Consider the following 22000-nt stretch of genomic DNA (forward strand, 5'->3'; position numbering starts at 1 on the left):
AATGCATACTGGCCAGTCAGTGCCCATTATGATCCAATATGCCATTATAACATGTAGTAATGTATTAAATTAAACTGAATTGTCTTGCCTTTGGTTCATATCTACATAATGTTGTTAAATAAAAATTATGTAATGAAAATAAATATAGTTATATAATTATTATAAAAGAAATGTATGTCTCAGAATCAGACTAATGTCTTTTGTCACCATGACAAGGGATAAAAAGATGAAGAGTCCCGATTGCATAAATAAATAAATGAGCATTGCATAAATGTCTGATTTCAGTCCTATTGCATCAATTAATGAAGAGCAAAGTTAAAGCAGTCCATTATTGAGAATAGTCACAGTTGATAAAGGAATAAAGGACTTTTTGTGTATTCTTGGTCTAAAAAAACACAATTATTTATAAATAGTTCCAAATATAAATTATTTTTAACTATGACCAACAATGACTTAATGCAGAGGTCTCAAACTTCCACTCAACTTCATGTGGCCTGCCCAATGTCAAGTTATAAGGGAGCTATTCCTGTATTTTTTTTGAGTGATAGATTATTTTTGCATCATCGTGAATAGGAAGAGTTTTCAATTAACTGGCACCTGACTGAGCTGACTCCTGCTGTAGTGTGGTGGACCTTTACTTAAGCAGGCTAGCAGTTTATAAATAAAAAGAGGTATATGTACATTTTTCTCTGTGTCAGATGGAGCAGGTCAGTCCTTTTAAAGTGGTGCGATGGCCATTATTCTAATTATTGCGGCAGGGACAGCTTGCAACCATCACATTTTCTCTAGTGTTTCTGACCAGTGACCAGCATCTCCAGCAAAAGCGTAGGAGATTTTTGAGTCATGCTCGATCCTCCCCACACTCACTCATTTGCATCCACCACCCACTGATTCAGCCCAGCACTGCCAAAGTCTGCCTCCAACCACCTGACACTTCTCTCCTCCTTCAGCAGGAAGAACTACAATAGAGAGTCATATAAAATGAGAAAGCCCGCTGGGTCTCTAACCTAAATATCTGACCCATTTATTTCCCTGAACCAGTTACTGTCACAAACCTGTGTGGGCAGTTTAGTCATAATAATAGCTGGTTGTTCCCCCGTATCTTGGTACACACCGACATTTGCAGTTATGCCAGTTGCACGTAGAACATCAAGTCTGTTACCATGAACAACATCTTAGCAATATCATCACATGTTCACATTTGGGGGGAGGCACCGAAAATATCACAGGAGTCACTGAATACATTGTGAACAAAGAGCCCTCTTCCTTGATGCATTAAAAAAAAGTGTTTGTGTAACTTAATATTTGACTTTATTTTGATTTAATAGCACTTAAAACCACGGTTCCGACTTTGAAAAGCATAACAGATATAAATATTAAAATGATAACATCAAAACCTCTGAATTTCTCATATGAATGTTTAAAGTCAAATGAATGACCCATTTATATTTAATGGCAGTAAACAGAAGACATGCGAGTGACACAAAAACATTCAATTAACTTGGTTCCAAGTTCAACACAAGGAAAACAAAGTAATTGTTCCACATTTTTGTTTGGCAGACACACAAAGGAAATTAATAGGAAGAGTAGGTTTTAACATTAGAGCCCACTGACCCACTGAGTATTGTTTTCCAGTCAAAACAAGTGAGTAATTACATACAGGGAGTTGTAGTAAGAACTTTCTCTACAGGTTTGTACATAATGAAAAACTTTAAAGCTTTAGTGCATAATTTAAACACAAACAAATGTCTGTTAAATTCAAACCAATGTCATATTAATTCACACAGTGCCAATTAAGCCTATCATATGGTGGCCCTGAGAGGTCAGGGTGCTGCAAATATCACAACACATTAAGAAAAATGCACTGCAAATATCACAACAAATTAAGAAAAATGCACTGCAAACCTCACAACGGAAGTGTTTCAAGGTACAGATGTAGGACATTTAATTTGACAGTTCTCAAAAAATTTTACAGTAAAAATTAATGATTTTCAGTGTGTCAGTAGTCAGAGATGTCTTCTACCAAGATACATCAGGCATTGCCAGAAATTATGGAGCAGTGTGTATTGTCATAGCACCTGGATATCACAAATTCTCACTTTGAAAACCGGATGTCTTAATTAGGGCTGAACGATTATGGAAAATAATCTAATTGCGATTTTTCGTGCCAATATTGCGATTGCGATGCGATTATTTTATAAGGTCTTAATCTTCTGTATTATTAAACAAAGACAAGCAATACATCATAAGTATGGCCAATACTATATTACATTAAAAATAAACTGTTCTTTCCTGGAAGACAGACTGTTATGATGACATGAGGTGATGCATGAATTGATGATTGATATTTTTATTTAACTACTTCAATCACAATAGTACATTTGGAACTTATGAACATAAAGTGCTGACAAGGAACCCTGGTGTAAACATTAAAATGAAAGTCATTTACAAGTCACACAAAGTGCAGATTGCATATGTGTGTGTGTGTGTGTGGCGCTTTACCACACTTAGTTTTTCGACATCTGTGAACTGTTAGACAGTCATTAAATAAAATAATAATAAAAGTAATAAATAAATAAAATATACACACACAACCCGTTTTGAAGTGCGTTCATATGTCGTAACTACTGATGGGAATTTCAGACATTTTGAGAGTCGATTGTCGAGGTCCAAGTGTCGATTTTTTATTTTTTTTTTAACAGCAGGATCTCGACTGCGTGAGATGCCGTCTTCAATCGTGTAGACGGCTTATTGTTGTGTCCACCCCCGTCTTAAACATTAGCGCAAGCTCGTTCGCACTACACACGCGCACACACACACGCTCGGACACACACAGCCACTGGAGAGAACAGCTGTTGTCACCATGTAGGCTAACGTTACAGGTGACTGACACACACTCATCCTGCAAAGCAGCCTTTGAGCTCCACAGACAGCGGCCGAAGCTCCATATTTACCTTACCGACCCGCCCTCACCTGTTCCATTCACAAAAACGGGCCGTGACTCGTCCTCCTCAGTGCGCAAATGTTAGAGCGCAGGGAGCCTGCACCGGAGTGCAGCGTCTGTGGTTAGACGATCTCGTTCGATTATGTCACATGTTTTACACGCGCATGTCACGTGAACAGCGTATAATCGCAGCCTTTGCGGTTAGAAAATTGCACTTGATCATATCGCGATATTATCGCAAATGCGATATATCGTTCAGCCCTAGTCTTAATCCTGCCAATCCGTGCATTTACCAAGGCTTGACCACAGTTGTTTACTGTGGAGAGATCCCCCTGCCTGCACGTGTACAGATGGATGTGATCACTTTCAGGTGTCCCCTGGAAACACTTCCGTTATGTTGTGATATTTGCAGCGACCTGACATCTCAGGGCCAATGTACTATCATCTCCACAAGACTCTCTCTGTGTTTCTCAGTACAGCAGTGTTTAGATCTTGTGACACTCACTGACATTTTGAGCAGTACACAGGAAGTATGTCTTTTCACATCAAGGCAGATGGAGTCAATAGAAACACCACACTAGGGAAGTGAGTGTATGACTGACAACACAAACAAATGCCAATTAAATATTTGTATTGCTAAAACATACCCAGTTGTTCCTGTTCGCAATGACTAAACAGAGGCAATATATCACACCTTGGTTGACATCAAATTCAATGACTTTTCAAGGACTTTTTTGGGACCAATTTACTCAAATTCAAGGACCAAAAGTGCTGGAGGGAAACTTGTAAGAGCTGCTTTGCCCATAGCATACACTTTAATTGATTTGCAGGACAATTTGATTGTCCTTCTTTGGTGAGCCATGAGATCTTGGAATTTGCATTTCCCAGGCATAACGTAATTTGGTCTCTGTTGCTTAACGTTACTCACTCATTGTTCTGTATGGAATCTCGAGTCAGTGGCAAAGAGAGACAGTGGACAGTGCTCACTTACGACTCCTCCACTCTATGTACAACAAGCAATACAGGGCACATGGAACAGGAAGTGGCGTTGTGTGCAGAAGACATTTACCTAAATATCAACTTCTTTCTTGCACAAAATGCACTGCACTTCCAATGACCCATGTCAATTTAGGGCAATTTTCAAAAACCTTCAAGGGCCTTAAAAAACAAAAATTCTAATTCTCAGACTTTCAAAGATTTCAAGAACCCGTGGGAACCCTGACTAACATCACAACAACAACAACAACAACAACAACAAAAATCAGCAGACATTACACACTGAAGCATTGACATTCAACCACACAACATGGCTGAAAACAGGCAGGCAACTGGAGATCAGAAATTAATAATTATACAGGTGAATTGAGAGAAAAATAAAGGAGAGCTGAGAGTGGAGTATCAGCAGAGGTTGCAGCAGTAACTGCAGCACAGAGTGAGTGTTGTGTAACTGGGAGAGCATGGGTTGTATAACTGTGATGTCATCTGTGCTTCAGTGACCTGCTGGCCCAATGACCTACTTTCTTCCTCCTCCAATCTAACTTAATCACAGCTCCACAAGCAGTACCTTCATGTTCTTGCCAATAATTCTACACTTCCCCATCAACACCATCAACACGATCAAGCCATTTTACATGTTTTAATCCTTTTACACTGCAAATACCTTCATTAAAAGGTTTGAGCAGTATTTCAGTCAGCCTGCATATCATGTTTCCTCACTTAATCACACGATGGACAAGGGATTCTGAGTGTTTCCTCAACCTAAGTGGAACAAACGAGAAGGCAAAAAACACTGCAGGTGCCAAATGTCCACCATGTTCACTAGCAGATGTGTTTAAATGAGCACACCTAATATTTTCCGTGCATGTTTCACCCTCAAACACATCAAGTGAGACGGATAACACTTCATTGTTTTTCTGTTGCTCACGGCTAGCACGGCTTCTTGCCTGTTTTGTTTGTGTACGTGAATTTGTGCATGAATACTCATATGTAGGGCAGCAGAACTCTGAGGATATGAGTCACCCTGAGGTGGATACATGGTGCCGCTTGACACACACCCCTCCACACCCCTCACTGAGATGCCAGCATAGCAACGGTGCCAATGGGTAACACCATAGCAACTGGCTTCACCGTAAGAAGTAAAAATAGCCCGACTGAATTCCTCTAGAGCTGATGCTCCCGCCATCATATAATGAAACTCATACTTAGACTGTAGAGAGTTTTCATTGTACACAAGTATATCCTTTTTCTATTGTAAAGCAGGTTTTCTATATAAGGGAGTGCTTTTACTATCAATGTAGGAGGAACTGCAAAGACAGAGCATTCAAAAAAGAACATAAGTGGCATATATATGCTGATATACAAATGTTGGACAAGTAGCGCCTCATAGAGAAGCAAGCTAAAGCCTAAACAGCCTCTTTGAAATGTAAATGTTTGGATGCATTCTATCTTAAATTTGTGTCATTTTTGATAAGTCAATGGCATTTTTATTTTATTTTCTTCATCAACTTGTATTATTATATGGTATTGTGATTAGGACAGCAATATTCTCGTTTTAAAGCAGTTTTAGCAGGAGAAGCACAGGTGTTACTGTTCCGAATGTAAGTCAGAACACTGTTTCCCCACTGTGACAAGTTTTTCTGCAATGTTCTGTAGTTGAAAACATTACTCAGTGTAGCTTTCCATTCCCCCTCATCAAATGAGCAACCTTCTGATTGTAATTAAACACACTACAAACTAGCATATTAAAAATGATTCAATAAAATCATTCACATTTTTTGGACAAAGCATTATTTTGTCTTCAAACCCTGATTGGAGACAGTCCTGTCTGGTGGTTTTTGTATCTCAGTGATTAGGTAAACTGGTGTCATGGTGTCTTAACACAGACTACTGCTTTTACATCATTTCTAAGAAAACAGTTCAATTCAGTCCAACTTAAAAAAAAAACAACAACAAAAAAACACAAGCACTGATAAGCATTCAAGAAAGTATACAAGAAAACTCACGCACCATACCAAATATGAGGAATACTATAGTTTGTCAGCTGGCAAGCAACAGACTCATAAAAATACAAACGAATAATAAATCAGTCATATATACCATCTTTAGTACAAACAAATCCTGCACATCCACAGTAAACAAAGATCAGCCCCCCTACATTTCCTGATGATTTTTTTTAAATAATGTTATGTTCATTAGGTCCAAAAAAAACAACCTGCAGCACAGTTGGGCAAACCATCCCTCAACGCTGGGCAGCCAGCTGTGTTTCCACTCAATGCAAACACATCTACAGACCCAGCAGCACAAAAGGAGTCTTTGTTTTGCCTTTTCACTCCACAGACCACAGACAGGAATGTTTGAGCGCCAAGCAGCAGTGGTTGGCAGAGGCCCCTCGACTACTGCTGGCCTCCTGTCCCAGCGGAGCAGAAACTCAGCCAGGGGCCTCAAACTGCCGCCAAGTGGGTCACTGAAGTTCGGCCGGCAACTAAAATCACTGGGAAGCTATGACTAAAGACATGCAGCCCTTTGAGTCCATTTACAGTCTATGAAGACACAGTGTGACCAACATATGACGAGCAACACATACTACTAATTATGCCAACTTAATACTAGCACCCAAGACAAGTTAAACCATTTGAACATGATCCAGGAGAAACTTCACTATAACACTTTCATTATACTCGACAGACTCATGTGTCAGGGCAACCAACCTTCTTCGCCCAGGCCAAAATTCACTTTACTGAGTTAATCTCAATTGAAAACAGTGCTTCCATGGTCTCAAATCAAACATCATTCTTCATGCAGAACAACTGGTAGTCACTTGTTTGTCGTTAGTGGTGTGTAATATGATGTTATGTGACTATGATCATGTGTTGAATCATGACTTAAAAAAAAAAAAACGTAAATAGGATGGCGTCATCTTTTAACAACGTCAAATAGTTATCCTATTTTAAACTGCCTACATGGCAGTAGTTTTAACAAAGCTCAGGTGAGAGAAATCTAGTTGGATTAATCAGTAATGCTTTATCATGACAAAGTAGAACGTGAAACAATTTTCCCGCTGCCTTTAGGGAGTCAACTCAAACTAGAACTTCCTGGTTCAGTTCCAAAGGTATTTAACCCTAATTTAAAATCCCACTATTTGTAGCAACAAGACTAAAAGCCTGACCATAGACATGTTTCCAACAATAATGCCAAGTGTTTAGAATTTTAGTACAGAAGCATTTTGGTAAAATTACTGCCTTTAACCTACACAGTACCTTTGGACAAAGACGTGATAACAAAAGAGGCGAGTCACATGGAGCATCTGAGTTAGATCTACAACATGGGACATGTTGCCAACATGATGTTTTTCAGGGCTTCCTTGTTCAACTAATTAAAAATTCCAACTCCTGTTTACACTGCTGCTGATGTTGTTACCGTTTTATTGCCCTTAATTGTTACTGCTTCTTTTGGTTGGGTTGCACTATTTTGTATTGTCTGCCCTGAATAAGATTCTGGAAGTCTGAATTTCCTTCTAGATGAGTAGAAGTGATATTCCAATAAGGGTTAGAAAAATACAGACAAGCAGGAAATGTAAGATGCCATAGACAGATTTGTGGATGTATGAATAAAGACAAGGTCGCTGTTACATCATCGTCATATTAATATTTCATGCATGCTCAAAGTGTAGTTTGGTAAGCACTTTATTTTTCCACATTACAGTGTGTGTGTGTGTGGGGGGGGGGGTTAGATTTAGTGTACCAAACTTTTTTTGGTACCCAAACACTTTTTCATCAAAGTGCCTCTTGTCATCATGAGACAATAACACTGAATGGAACTCTGTGGTGACTCAGATGGATCCATTTCACTTAAATTCAGGAGAAACAGAGATCAGACTGTAGAAATAGAACATTATGGGTTAGGGTTTCATGAATGAATAATACTGAGGCCCTGCAATAGTTCCAAATGAATATGGTTTCCCAGGGCTCCATTGGCACAGACTGTCAGCTTAATAATGTGACAGATTCTAAACACAGTCCACTGCCACAAACAACAGCAGAATTCAGATGGTTATATCTAAGAGGTCTTACCTTATGTCTATGAGTGACGGCTGATTCAATAACCGCTTCGCCGCATGACAGATTAGTCAACTTATCTGAATTCTTCACCTAGTGAAGAGGAAGAGAGAAGCTATGTTTACAAATGAGCGGCTTAAAGCAAAGACACTCGCATTGCTAAACCAGACCATTGTCACTGTGAGCCCCCCACAGCACTGCAGAAATAAGAGCGCAGCTCTGAGTGCACTCACACTCACACACCTCTTGGAAGTTCAGTGACAGTGTGAGGCAAGCCCCTGGCTATCAGCTGGGGAATGAAACTACTTCCAAACATCTGCTCTTAGAAGTACATTCACATAAACCTTGTCTCATTATCATATAGTGGTGTGAAGGAATGTGAGTGAGTGTCTAAGCACAGGAAACTGAATATTTTATTGAACCAGTCCTTCAAACTTGTCATAGAATAGTTTTAATACTCATAGTTATACACTGGACACAAAGTACATGATTTATTTGAAGAACTGGCTGCCGCTCATCTGTTAATCTGTGAGACATTTGCTGCTTTTCTGCTTTTCTCATTTTGTGGTCATGCCATACCTCATTATATTTGCCACATTTTTCTTGGCATCAGATAACAATGAAGTCCAGGTTTTTTGGTTCATGACTAATGGTGCATCTCCCAAAACAAACACACACATTTTTGAGGAAACCCAGTAGAACTGACACAACTCTTTATGTGATAATAGGGCTGAACAGTTAATTGAAATTGAATCAAAAATGCAATATAGCTGAGTGCAAGGAATGTGCACATCGCAGGAAGTAAACCCGTACTTGACATGACTAAATATCAGATAGCATCGTCTTATAATTTCCTGTCATTGTGTCTGTCAATGAGTACATCTGTTTTGTTCAACCAGTATTGGTCAGAAGGAAATTATTGATTGTGTTTGTGTGTGTTATGCATGTTTATTCAGTAACCCATTCTGAATAGGTCTGACATTTCTCGCACTACTGATGGAGCATTAAATATACATATACTGTATATATTAGAGCTGCAACAATTGATTTAATAATTGATCTCTAAATTAATCGTCAACTATTTCGCTAATCGATCAATTGGTCTGAGTGTTTTTGTTAATAAATAAAACAATATTCCCTATTTTCTGGCTTCTTTCCTCCATAGAGCAAAAAAATAATTAAAACTGACTCATATTGGTTTGTGGACAAAACAAAACAATCGTTATTTCCAGGTTTGGGAAACACCAATCAACATTTTATTAAGTACTCGAATAAGAGAGAAAATTACTGACAGATTATGTAAATAATAGTTACAGCCCTTTGCAGAAAGAGGAAGTCTGATTAAGCCTGAATCATTTTCAAGAGGAAAAATCCACTCAGCTTTTAGAGGTCATTCTGACAAACAATGCTTTGTGGGAAAAGGACTTCTCTCACAACTAATGTTGTGGTCAGTGGACGTCTTAGAGCTCAAGAAACCCAAACAATAAAGACAGACTGTTGGATTTGTTATTGCTCTTCTGAGAATGTACAGTCTGTGTATTTGCATGGTATGTTTAAATGTGTAGTCTATATTTATTGACAAAGTGAGCCCATTAAAGGTTTCCCATCACTGCTGCCCTGTCATCAGTCGATGAGCATACAGTAAGAGAGCGCTGCATGTCAGCAGATGGACTGATAGCAAAATCACAAGCAATCTCATAAATCTACAGACTGAATCAGGACGGAAATACTGAATGTAGCTGAGCTGACTTGCGATATAAAATGCTACAGAAAATTTCCCCACTTAATTATAAGGTGTGCTAAGACTGCCAGCATCTTGGGTGTTAAAATAAGAGATCAAATTCCATCAAAAGTTAAGTCTCATATGCTGAACAACTTACTTTTATCCCTTTAAGTTATAGCTAAGGGGGGGGGGGGATTCTGCAAAGGACATGAGATGACGTCAAAGTCACTGTCACTGCTGGCACAGACTGAGTCAAAACACTGACGTCTCATGATAGCAGGTCTGACGGGTTTTTTTGCAAGCACGTAGTTGGCCTTAATGAAATTAGCTATGTATACGAGTAGGCATAGATAGAGGGATTGTAAACACTGAAAGGTTTCCGCATGAATTGTGGACTACTTTTGTTGCAGTGGAATGTGTATTGTCAGTAGAAAGATTGCCCCTGAGCTATTGACAGTACAGAAGTCATCCTTGAGACACTGTGAATGAACAGTTTACATTTGAGGCCCATGCACTAGCCTCAAGGCCTTGACGAATACACAGTCACTGAGGGAACTTTTTTTATTCTACTGAGGCTGCAGGAGCAGAGCATTACAGCCAATTTCCATACTTCACTCGTCATTAAGAGACTTCTTATGGCAGCTAACATTTTACAGCACCAATAGTGCAATTTCTTATCAGTCTACTGAATGACTCAAACTGCCTTATTAGTCCTGAATCTCACATCAGAATCATCATGATAAGTGATTATTAATGGAATTTCAGCTTGTATTCTCAAGTATTTAGGAAATAATAGTCAAATAAAAAACGTATACATGAAATAAAAATCTATTGCACTGACAGCCTTGGCTTGTATATTGGTTTATTGCTCTCAAATGGCATTATAACATGTAAGCCTTATGTTTAAAACAGAAGAGAGGACCAAGAGGAGGCTCCAGAGGATTCTGTAACAGGATGAAAGAGCAGCAGGAGCAACAGGCTCCTGATGCTAAAACGCTTCACCTGAAGGTTCAGAACATCTGACTGTTTACACAGTGAAACAAGGTTGATTGATAATAATGTTTTCATGTTTAGTTGATTTTATGCGTGTGGTGACAAAGCACTTTAACTGCAGGGAAGAATATTTAATCACATCTTGTCATAAATCTTTTGTGCTATCCTATAAGCGAGTGTCTTTGTATTAGATTGCATCTTTCTACAAACATTAATTTAAAACAGATGTTACATGAGGCTGAATATTTAATTAGTGTATTAGTTTCTGTATCAAACCACAGTGAGTCACATGTTTAGGTTTGAATAAAATGTATTGCAAACTTTGAAACAACATGAACCTGGGACTAAATATGGCCATTATTGTCTTTAAAAATATTATTATGGCTAGTATTGGTTTTTCTATGGTCAATGCCATTGCAAATATTTAGAACATTGCAGCCCCTACAATCTGATCATATGGAACAGTTTAATACTGAAGAAAAGCATACAATATTGACAAAATTGCGTTTTATTTTACACTAAGCAGAATTTATGAAGTGAGTGTTAACTTACATAAATAACAATCATGTGCTAATTACATAATAATAGCGGATGACAGGTATTGTCAAATTAATTAATCAACGTGTAATTATGCCATAAGCGCTAATTATAATGACAATATTTTTATTTAATCCGTATTCTTTTCGCTTTCTTGAGGAGACAAATATTTCTCATACACATTTGATTTACATGTGTGTGGCTGTCTGATAAAACCTCAGGCTGCATCACTAGGCTTTTTACCAGGGAAATTCGACTCTGGTGCAAATGTACAGACGATTTGAGGACAAGACCAACAGGTACAGGACAGAACATGGAGTGACTGTGTGGCGAATATCGTGTGCTGGATGAGAAACAGCAGATCAGATTTAAAAAGAACACCCTGGGAATCACAGATTCAGTGATTAATACTCAAGAAAGACACGTACCCTCGCAGAGAAGAAGCAGCAGATGTGGGAAGAACACGAGCCGTGAGACGTGAGCGGTTGTCAAGTATGTAAAGTCTCCAGAACTACGGTCCACTCCGCCGTGTGTGAAGTGACGAACCTGGTGTAACACGTCTGTCCTTCCGACGACGCCGGCCGGCAAACCGGCCACTGACAGCTACACGGCTAACGCCACCTAGCTTGCGAGCTAACGTCAAATTGCAAAATGCAACAACAGCTTTATAACAGTTTAACACACTCACTGCGACACCCGACACACGCTGTCAGTGATCCACTCGTCGTTAAAAATCACATACGCGGGATTTTCCAGCTGCCTCACGACTTTCTAATGTAACGCAGCGAGCAGTTAACTCGCCCGCAACAATCTCACATATGTGTGTCAACCCACTTTTAGCCGGAGCGAGCTAGCAGTAGCTAACATGCAGCATTGGAGAATGTGGGTCACCGGGCCTTTGGCCAATTCCTGACACCAAAACAAGCAATGGCAAAAAAAAAAAAAAAAAAAACTCTTCCGTTTGCAACGTCACTCATGTCAATAACACACACATACAGGGAGGAAGAGAGAGGGGGAGGGAGTGAGGGAGACACCAGCTGCGCACACATGAACATGGAGCGCAGGTCACCGCCTGAGATGTCACACTTACCCCGACCAGTCTCCCCTTTCGTCGGGATATCCCTTCGGTCAGTGGCGCTGCTGACGGAGGACTGCGCTGAGCTGAGGCAGCAGCCTTCTCATGAAGTTACAAGTGGAGCCTAAAGGGTCTTCACTAGTGCTGCTGTACTTCAGGTAATAATATGCACATATAAATCACAACAGCCACATTTACATGTGCAAAAGTGCATGAACATGCACTGATAGAGCCCAGGTATAGTTCTGAAGCACCTGCCCTTTTACCCTCTGACCAGATAAGGACCCCTTTTTTTAAAAAAGCATAGATTTTTGTGTGGCAATGGATGGTAATGTGGCAATAGATGTGTAATAGTGTTTCCACCAAGTGGAACAATTTGGTTCAGTACGGTATAGTAGATTTTTTTTGGTGTTACCTTTAGGAATAGTATCAAAATAAGCGGCCCCAACCTTTCAATTTTTCCGTACCCCTCCCTTGGGCTGCCAGAGTAATAATACATGGTATGGGTGGAACTAGACTCATGACAGTCAGCTGATTGGGTCACAAAAGCACGTCACTCCCCTGCGACTGGTGTGTGACCAAGCAGGAAAAGACAAGCTGCTCTGTTGTTGTCCGTTGTGTTGTTGTCTGTTGTGTCGCATTCGATGGCGTTGTTCGTAGTAATTGCACCGGTACAACGTATCTCACTGACGCGGCCATCCAGCACAGCGCACACAAATACATATGTAAGCAAGGATAAGATTTGCCATTTTAACTTTTTTGTTTTCAGAACATAATTCTGTAGGGGTGCCCCTTTTTGTACTTTAGCCCCTGTCCCCTTAAATGTCTGTGATGCCACTGTCACAGGGCAGAATCTGTGAAATTAAACTGAACCACTTGTGGAGACAATTGATTTAATTACAGCAGATATATTAGAATACATGTCCTTTTTGAAAAAAAAAGAGAAGAATGTTATTTTTATAGCTCTTTGATTAATTTATTGGTAATTGTTACATTATACATATACGTTATACAATTATGGGACGGTGAAACCATTTTTGTAAATTGCTGGCACGTCACAACGTTCGTATAGAAAAAGTTTCCCAGTATTATTTGGGACATTCTGAGATGCAGAGGACAGGAGAACTACAGAAAGAAAGCCCTTGAACAAAAGAACACAATATGAACAGAGTTGGTACTTTTAAGATACTCCTTTATTTTATCCCACCATAGGAAAACTGGCAGTGTTACATTAGCACATACAGTATAAATAACATTTTAAATATGATTTATAGCACTGTTAATTCATAATTCTGCTATTTATTCTATGTATTTATTGTACTAAATGGTTAGAGAGCTTTTTTTAAATTAAATAATACATTTTTCTTATATGAATAAAACAGTTGGCACTGAAAATATTGGTAGTCTGTCTTTAAGAAGAGTGTCTTTGGATTAATTTGCCATCACAATGTTTCTCTGCCTCAGGCTTGGCTCTCATCACCATGGCAACAACCGTAGCAAGAAATCCTTCACTACAACTGTTGGCCATATTGATGGAGCTGTTATTTTTGTTGTGTTTAAAAGTTGTCTGTGTGAATGGGAGCTTTGTTTGTTTTCTCTTTTTAGTGGTTTATATAATTTGTATAAAATGCAGACTGTTGTGTTTAGACAAATTACAGAAGTCTTTTCGCTGGCAATTCTTACAATGATGTTGCATCCTTTCCAGAAATAATCTGGAAATCAGCCTTGGAGTGTTTGAAGTCCAATTTAAAGTTGAGTAGTGGTTGTCTTTATTGGAGTTGACCATTATGTGAACTATTCACAAACAGAAGGTGATTAAAAATGAGTAATCTGCATCTTTTAAGGTTTCATGTCAAACCAGTAAACACTGTGTTCTTTTCCTCCATTGACAATAATATACACACAATAATATCAGACAGAGAAATGAACAGAACTGCAGATTTATTTATTTGTAGGATAATGGCGACCCCTACTGTTCATACTTATAATTACATACTTACCCTCCTGTTTTCTTTTTTTTTCTTTTTTCAGTGATACACTGTTAAAAATCATAATTTACCTATGATGTAGGACAATAAATAGAGGAAGAAAATAGTATATTTAGAAATATTTATTTCTCTTAATGAGAATTATCTGTTGTAGTTTCACATAACACAAATACACAAGAGATGGCTTTTGACTCATAAAAAATAATATGTTTTATTATTTTCAGAGCTTCTATAATGTTTATAATTTAAAATGCAAACCTTTATTAATACATCCTGTATTACTTACTAATTATAATTTTGACAGTACATGTTAGGGAAGGAAAAGTGTTTTATTAATCTAAAATAAACATTTAAAAATAAGTGTGATAACAGTTGTTTTTAATAATTGAAAACTAAAATAGACAGAAAACATTGTACAGTGTCCCTTTTCTTCATGCAACATTTAAGGTTTAAATGAACCTGATGTGTTTTTACTTTTCATTTTAACCATTTTAATGTACAGTGTCTCCGCAATCCATGCAAACAAGAGCGCACGCGTTTCATGCTTCTCTAAATACAGTGACAGATTATTGTTGACAAACAAATCAAACATAACACGCAAAACACATTATAGCATTTTAATGCAAATGACAAAACATATAACACAAAATAAAATCTGGACAAAGGACGAGTATTATAATTCTATTCTGTGTGTACATTCAGATATCACTGTACAGCAGTGGCAGAGGGCTGTGGTTGCATTTTGGATCGGTCGGTCGGTCGTGGTTTCAGCAGCTCGGCTCTCGCTGTCTCTGGCTTCTTTGTACCCTAATGCTTCAGAGATGCAGACAATAATAAACACAATTAAATGCGTCTCTGACATTGTAATCCCATGTCAACTTTTTCAAGGATAATGACAAAATCTGACAGAAAGATAGTCCTTCCATTTTCAATGAGCATTCTCGTATTATAATAATAAGCAATAAGCAAAAGCCTTCCTCTTAATCACAATAAATATAACAATTGCAGCAACAAATCAAATGGCTGCAATTCCCTAAAGTGCTTTCTTGCAGAAAGAGTGGCGATGATGATTATAACTTACTAAGAATTTATGCAATTTTTGCATTTATATGACTTTTTATTACTTCTTTACAGCATTTCGTCTTTAAGGCAGACTGGACACGACAGTGACTCACTGTCAGAAATAATCTAGATTGGCATTCTGAGCTGGGGCTGGCTGCTCAATTTTGAATTCTGATCAGATTTTGAAGGAAAAGGTAAAGGAATGTACACTTCTGCTAAATAAATAGACATTAATGCCAACAGTAGCTATGTCATGTCAGCAAAACTTTCAAATAGCATGTAGAAGTCTGCAGAAATATAGATATACATGATTATTTTCATCATCAAGTCATCGCTTGGTCAATAAAATGTCAGAACATTTTGAAAAATGTAGATCGGTGGTTCTCAAATGTCTTATTTTGATTCAGTTTGAATTTTTTCTTTGTCATATGAAGCAAAGAAAGCAGAACATATTCACGTTTAAGAAGCTGATAAAATCAGAGAAACTGATTCTTTGAACTAATTATTTAAATAAAACTGTGAAACTGATTAAGTGATCATCAAAATATTAAGAAGATTGATTTAGTAATCAACTCGTTTCAACCCTAATTGAGAGTAAAGGAATACATTAGTAAGTATAACATTGAAGGTTGTGCATCCTGTTGTGAAAAGTAAATCATAATAATTTTTTACATTTTCAAATGCAGTTGTATCTGTCTAAGACGTTACCGGTGGCTATTATGTTAAAATGCAACAAACAATAAAAATGTATCATCAGGGCAGGGAATTACCTTTATTTTACTCATATTCTAAGGATCTTCTTCCATTTCGTGGCTGCAAGTGCAAACAAGATGTCATTATTGTTATTTTATTATTCATGTTTATTATAATATACATATATATGTATGTATATGTACACATATATAAACATATATGTGTATATATATGTCTATATACGTGTATATATATGTATATTTTATTCTTTCTTTGCTGCTTCCTCATATAAAAATATTCATACCCGATAGAGGAAGTAACCTCTGCTCTGGATTCCACCAGGTCCCTGAAGTTCAGCCTGGATGGACACAGAACACAGAACACAGAACACAGGTTGTGCGGTTATCGGTTATCTCCCGCCAGCAGAAGCCAACAGCTGACACACACACGTCAACAAACATTCACATCTGGGTTTTAAAGAAGAGCAAACACTCTCCACATGTGTGTTTCGCTCTCATTTCCCCTCCATCCGCTTTGTGAATGTCAAAGCTTGACAGCAATGAGGGATGAGTTCACCTGTCGAATGCACTAATTTTAGATCATAATTACTGCCAGAGTGGGGAAGAACAACTAATGCCGTGCACACATTTCAAAAATTTGTTCCCGGCATTACAAAAGGGCAATGCACTATTTCCTCTTTAAATGCTGCAATTGTACGATTTTCTATCAAACGAGTCCCGTATGGCAGTTGAGAGGTTTGAATCATTTCTTTAATGTTTTTCCACTGTCACTCTTCATGACTGCGTGTGCACTGTGTTTGTAATGCTGAAAAAACAAAGCACCTTGCCCTTTTAATTGCTTTGTTTCAATTAGGCAGTGAGATTAGAGGACTGACGGATAGTGTGTATGTCACAGATATGATCCACAGCTCCGTAAAGTGCACAGCGTGGAGAGGAGTGAAACACCTTTTACTTAAACACAACACAAACACAGAATACGAGTGCTCGCGTGTTGATGAACACACAGCATTCTGCATTAGTCATTGTCCATACAGTACTTTATTCTATGTTTAACGCTAAATTTAACTTATGAAATGTATAACTGCAGCTGTGTTTATTTGCACCTATTCACTGTATTATGCCTTTGTATAATTGCATTTATTGTATTTAGAATATTTTATTCTATTCTAAAGCCTGAGCAGGGACAAAGACTGTTATTAATTAGCTGAAGCTGGACGTCTTACATGCATCACGTTTTCCCATTTTCTGTGGCAATGTTGTATGTATCGTCCCTGTTAAATAAACATTTAAATAAAAAATAAATTATGACCGAGAACATTACGCGCTAGTGATGGGAAAGCAAAAACAATATTGTATTTGAGAAATATGACCTGTGGGTGCTGTGATGTGTTGTAATGTACATGAAGGATAGTATATAACTATATAATATTGACTGATGTAAATGATCTCGGCAGAAAAAACTCAATTTAAGTGTCTCTGTTTTTGTTTTTCTTTGGCGCAACAAATTCTTGTAATTTTAATCACACCCAAACCCTAAGCCTGACCCTTAATTTCAGCGTTATCAAGAGCTTTACACAAACATCTGTGCGTGTGTGCCTGACATTTCACTGTTCAGCTGTCTATAGATTGTTAGATGCAGCACATGTTCACCACTTACACATGAAGCGCAGTTGCGAAACATTGCGAGGGTGTGTTCTCAGGCCAACGAAAGCACTGCAGCGGATGATTTAGCTCTTATTTTAATGACCTTTCAGACAATAAGGCAGAACGTTGTGAACGAGAGTAGTAATAAAAAAAAAAATGTTGTGCATTACACACACAAAACAAATGGATTTAAGGTCGAGGAGAATCATTTCAGGAAAATAGTCGCAACATTTTCTTACCCTTTTACTTTTTTCTTGTCCCTTCAGCTCCTGGGAAAACAAGAACATGTCACTCTCCTGTTTCATGTCTACATGACTTTTTATGTAGAAATCTGGAGCTCACTCAACAACTGCCCCGACTCCCACTTCAAAATAGTACAAAGAGAGATTACCTTTGACCTCTGGACCAGCATCATGACACAGAGTTCCCCTAAGACATCAGACGCCTGGAATTAATACCAAAGAGCATCTTTTAAATACACTTAAATTGTTTCCATAAAGAAAAAGAGAATAAACCACACAAGAATCACAATACATTCTTAGAAATAAGGGCTGAGGTTCTACCTGGAACCATTTGCTTCTAAAAAAAACCTTACCTGAAGAAAGGTTATTTTTTTCAAGGGTTGTTGGTAACACTAATGGTTCCTGTAAGAACCATTTTGATCCAGAGAACCCTTTAAAACCCTTATCCCTGAATAAAGGGTTTTAAAAGGGTTCCAGGTGGAACCTTTATTAAAAAAAAATGGTTCTACCTGGAGCCAAAAAGGGTTCTCCTATGAGGATAAGCAGAAGAACCTTGTATGGTTCTAGTGAGCACTTTTATGTCTGAGAGTGTACACTCACCTGAATCTTAAGGTCTGCAGAGAGGTATGACGAGCATACGGCGTCTATCTGTGGAGCACAAGTGTCACATTTATTTATATAGCACATTTAAAAAGAAAGAACATATATATATATATATATATATATATATATATATATATATACTTTATAAATATATATACAGTATATACCTGGCTGCTGTGTGGTTGACTCTGGCCTGTTGTGGCTTGCTGAAGTTCTGCTGGAGCACCTGTTTTTTTTTTCCACACAGAAACACACGGTTATGAAACGCACACTGTTGATTTCGCATCATTCTGACAAAATATTGGCCACAACAGTAGGTTATTACTGTCAGAACACTAATGAGTGCATGATGACACGGCAGAGCAGAGGCTGCAGGTCCGTGTGCCTCTGCTCTGCCGTGATGATGACGATGATGATGATGTGCAGCAGCTCCTCATATGTCAACTGTTTTGTTGACTTTCTGCCTTGCCATGATTGCAGTGGATGTCCATTAACAGTGCTAAGAGCAGTCGTCGTCCGTTTGAGATTACTGCCCCGCCGAACCTCTGCTGCTCATGACTGGATCGAGTTTTCGTGTCTCTGCCGTGTAAACTCAACAATGTGCAGACTGACACCAATGCACAAAGATCACTTTGACATCATGGAGTGGGGGGGGGGGCATACAGTAAGTGTCAGTCATTTTTAAACATGTCAGTCATTGTCATCATGTGTGTGTGTCACGGATTAAGAGACACTGAGTTAGTGTAGACTTCAAATCAGAAGATCACAACAGTGTTTCTGCCCTGAAAGGTTTTTTCCATAATGCCTCGATAGATAGATAGATAGATAGATAGATAGATAGATAGATAGATAGAACATGCATTTGTTGAGTACTTTTATGAAATATTACACCATGAAACTAATTTAAATCAAATGATGAAAATAAAGGATACACTTAAGAGCAGATGTTTTGAAAGTGTACAAACTGCTCGATGAATAAATAACATTTAAGTCAGATAAAGTGTTTTTTGTTTTTTTATAATTAATTCTTACTCACTTTTGCAGACTGGTATGGTGAGGATGAGTAGAGCAGCCAGGCTGATGCTGGATGAGCTGAGTGGACTCATGGTGATGGTGCCGCTGCTGCTGCTGCTGCTGAGGCTGTGGAGGCTGCTGGAGGCTCCGTGCTGCGCTGGATGACTTTGACTCTGGATGGTCCTCATCTCTCTTCTCTCTCACACACAAACACACTCTCGCTCTCTCTCTCTCTCTCTCTTTCACTCACTCACTCACTCACTCACTCACTCACTCACTCACTCACTCACTCACTCACTCACCACAGCTTCATAGTGTGTGGTACTTTGTTTGTTTATACGCTACTGTTTCCTATGGATAAAAGTGCTATAATCACAGAGATTTGATGCATTTTTTTCAAAAGAAAAGACCATATGTGCTCTTGCCATTATGTTTACCCTGCCGCTATTGCTACAGAGAAAATGTCATACATTTCATCGTTCATCTTCATGCTGTAGTGATCATTAAAAGCATAAATCTGACACCATGACACAGTTGTTTCACTTTACATAAACTTCCTAATTTGAACAACAGTACTGAAAAACCCACAAAAACAAGAAATTACAGAGGAACAGCAAGTTATCTTTCCACTTAAAGGTTGTGGGTTCAATTCCTGGATCCGCTAGACTACATGCCGATGTGTCCTTTGGCGAGACACTTTTTTTGCAAAATACAATTCTATTTCATTTCATTTTATTGCCTATTTTACTGTTTTATTTATATCTGTATCTTTAGCTCTTGTTTCAACTCATGCTGTATTTCTATCCTACTTTGCACGGAGCATCTGGAACAAAAACAATTAATAAAGTATTGTGATTCTGATTCCGATAAAGCAGCTTTGAGCAGTCATCAAGACGAGAAAAGTGCGATATAAATACAAACCATTTACCATAAACAAATAAATGCACATTTGATTAAGTAAAAGGGACAACAAAAATGTGCTTTCTTCAGCAGGATCACCTCATATAAATTAAAAGAAAAGTGGGTTGAATTTGGATGCAAGTGACTTCATTGTTGCAAAGAGGAAGGTTAGTTTTATTATAACTGCTCAAAAAGTTTTTGAATATTTATTATAAACAGTATACAAGTAAAGATAGTGTACATATATTTGATAATAATATAATATTCCATGTGTTTGCACTTCTCCCTTGGCTTTAAATGGCACTGTTGTTTATCACATGAACAAATAAATCACGTTTCAACCATAAAGGCTGGATTCATCGCATTTATTTGTGTACAAATCACCGTACGAGCAAGTGATGACAATTTTGTGAGAACGTGATGACAGCAACAGATTTGATTGAAGTATTGCCTTCAAAATGTGAAGTGATTTTTTTTTAAACACTTAAGTTAAATTGGCCACATGTTAAAATGAAAGACTAACAACCCTTGTGTCGACTGAAGCGCAAACAAACAAGCCTAACATTGTCACCGTTTGTATTTAAAGAATTTGGACTTCTCTGAATTAAGGTTTATTCATATTTTGTTATAAGATTTCATTCATTTTACTTTATTTTGACTTTTGAGGAGCAGCTTCATCATACACTCTTAGAAATAAAAGTGCTAAGTAGAACCACATAAGGTTCTTTGTCTTGTCCTCATAGGAGAACCCTTAACCCTTAGTGGTACCAAGAACCCTTTTAAAACCCTTTATTCAGGAAAGGGGTTTTAAAGGGTTCTCTGGATCAAAATGGTTCTTACTGGAACCCTTAGTGTTACCAAGAACCATTGAAAAACAAATGGTTCCAGGTAGAACCTCATCCTTTATAGAAGAACACTTTTGGAACCCTTATTTCTAAGAGTGTACTCTGTTTGGACTTGTGAGTTCTACAGACTCTCTCTAATGTGACTTTGTTTAAAAGCACGAGTGAAAAAGAACACTGGTAATTCCATGTAACTCCATGAAGTCAACCCCACCCTTGTCATCCTCCTACACTAATCTCTTTTCCTCTAATCTCTCCTACATTTCCTTATTATCATGAATTGAATGGGCAGACACAGCAATAGCACAACCATACGTAGTTTCCCCACCGCTGTGTCATCGTAAACTTTCCTTCAAGTGAAATGACATCACTCGTCCGTTCAGTGACATGTTCTGATTAGTTTGTTGTCTTGCGAAAGCTCCAGAGAAAAGTCCACCAGGTCCATCCTCCTGGAGAAGACTTGAAATGTCATGACCTTAAAAGAGTTGACAGTTGGTACTTGGCATGTACCGCTCTAATTGGGTTGTTTGAGTTAAAACTCTCAGGTGCTGGGGGGAAGGTTGTCGTCTGTGGATTACATGCCGTCACAACTCAAAGATACAGAGCAGATCATCGTGTTGCTCTTCAAGCATAACATGACCATGACCATGCAATGAATAGTGTAGA

The 22000-nt window shown here is 38.1% G+C and overlaps 1 protein-coding gene across 1 annotated transcript; it reads right to left on the reverse strand.

Moving 5' to 3' along the window:
• Positions 1 to 16153: 16153 nt before the first annotated feature.
• nmu (neuromedin U) lies at positions 16154 to 19780 on the reverse strand (the record flags this gene model as incomplete). The annotated part of the gene is made up of 7 exons (XM_083888520.1): positions 16154 to 16189; positions 16374 to 16427; positions 17973 to 18002; positions 18125 to 18178; positions 18576 to 18623; positions 18746 to 18804; positions 19615 to 19780. The coding sequence occupies 7 exons, from the start codon at positions 19778 to 19780 to the stop codon at positions 16154 to 16156; spliced, it is 447 nt and encodes a 148-aa protein (XP_083744646.1).
• Between the last annotated feature and the right edge of the window lie 2220 nt (positions 19781 to 22000).

Source organism: Microchirus variegatus (genome assembly GCF_963457635.1).
Source record: "Microchirus variegatus genome assembly, chromosome: 4".
NCBI classification, from domain to species: domain Eukaryota; kingdom Metazoa; phylum Chordata; class Actinopteri; order Pleuronectiformes; family Soleidae; genus Microchirus; species Microchirus variegatus.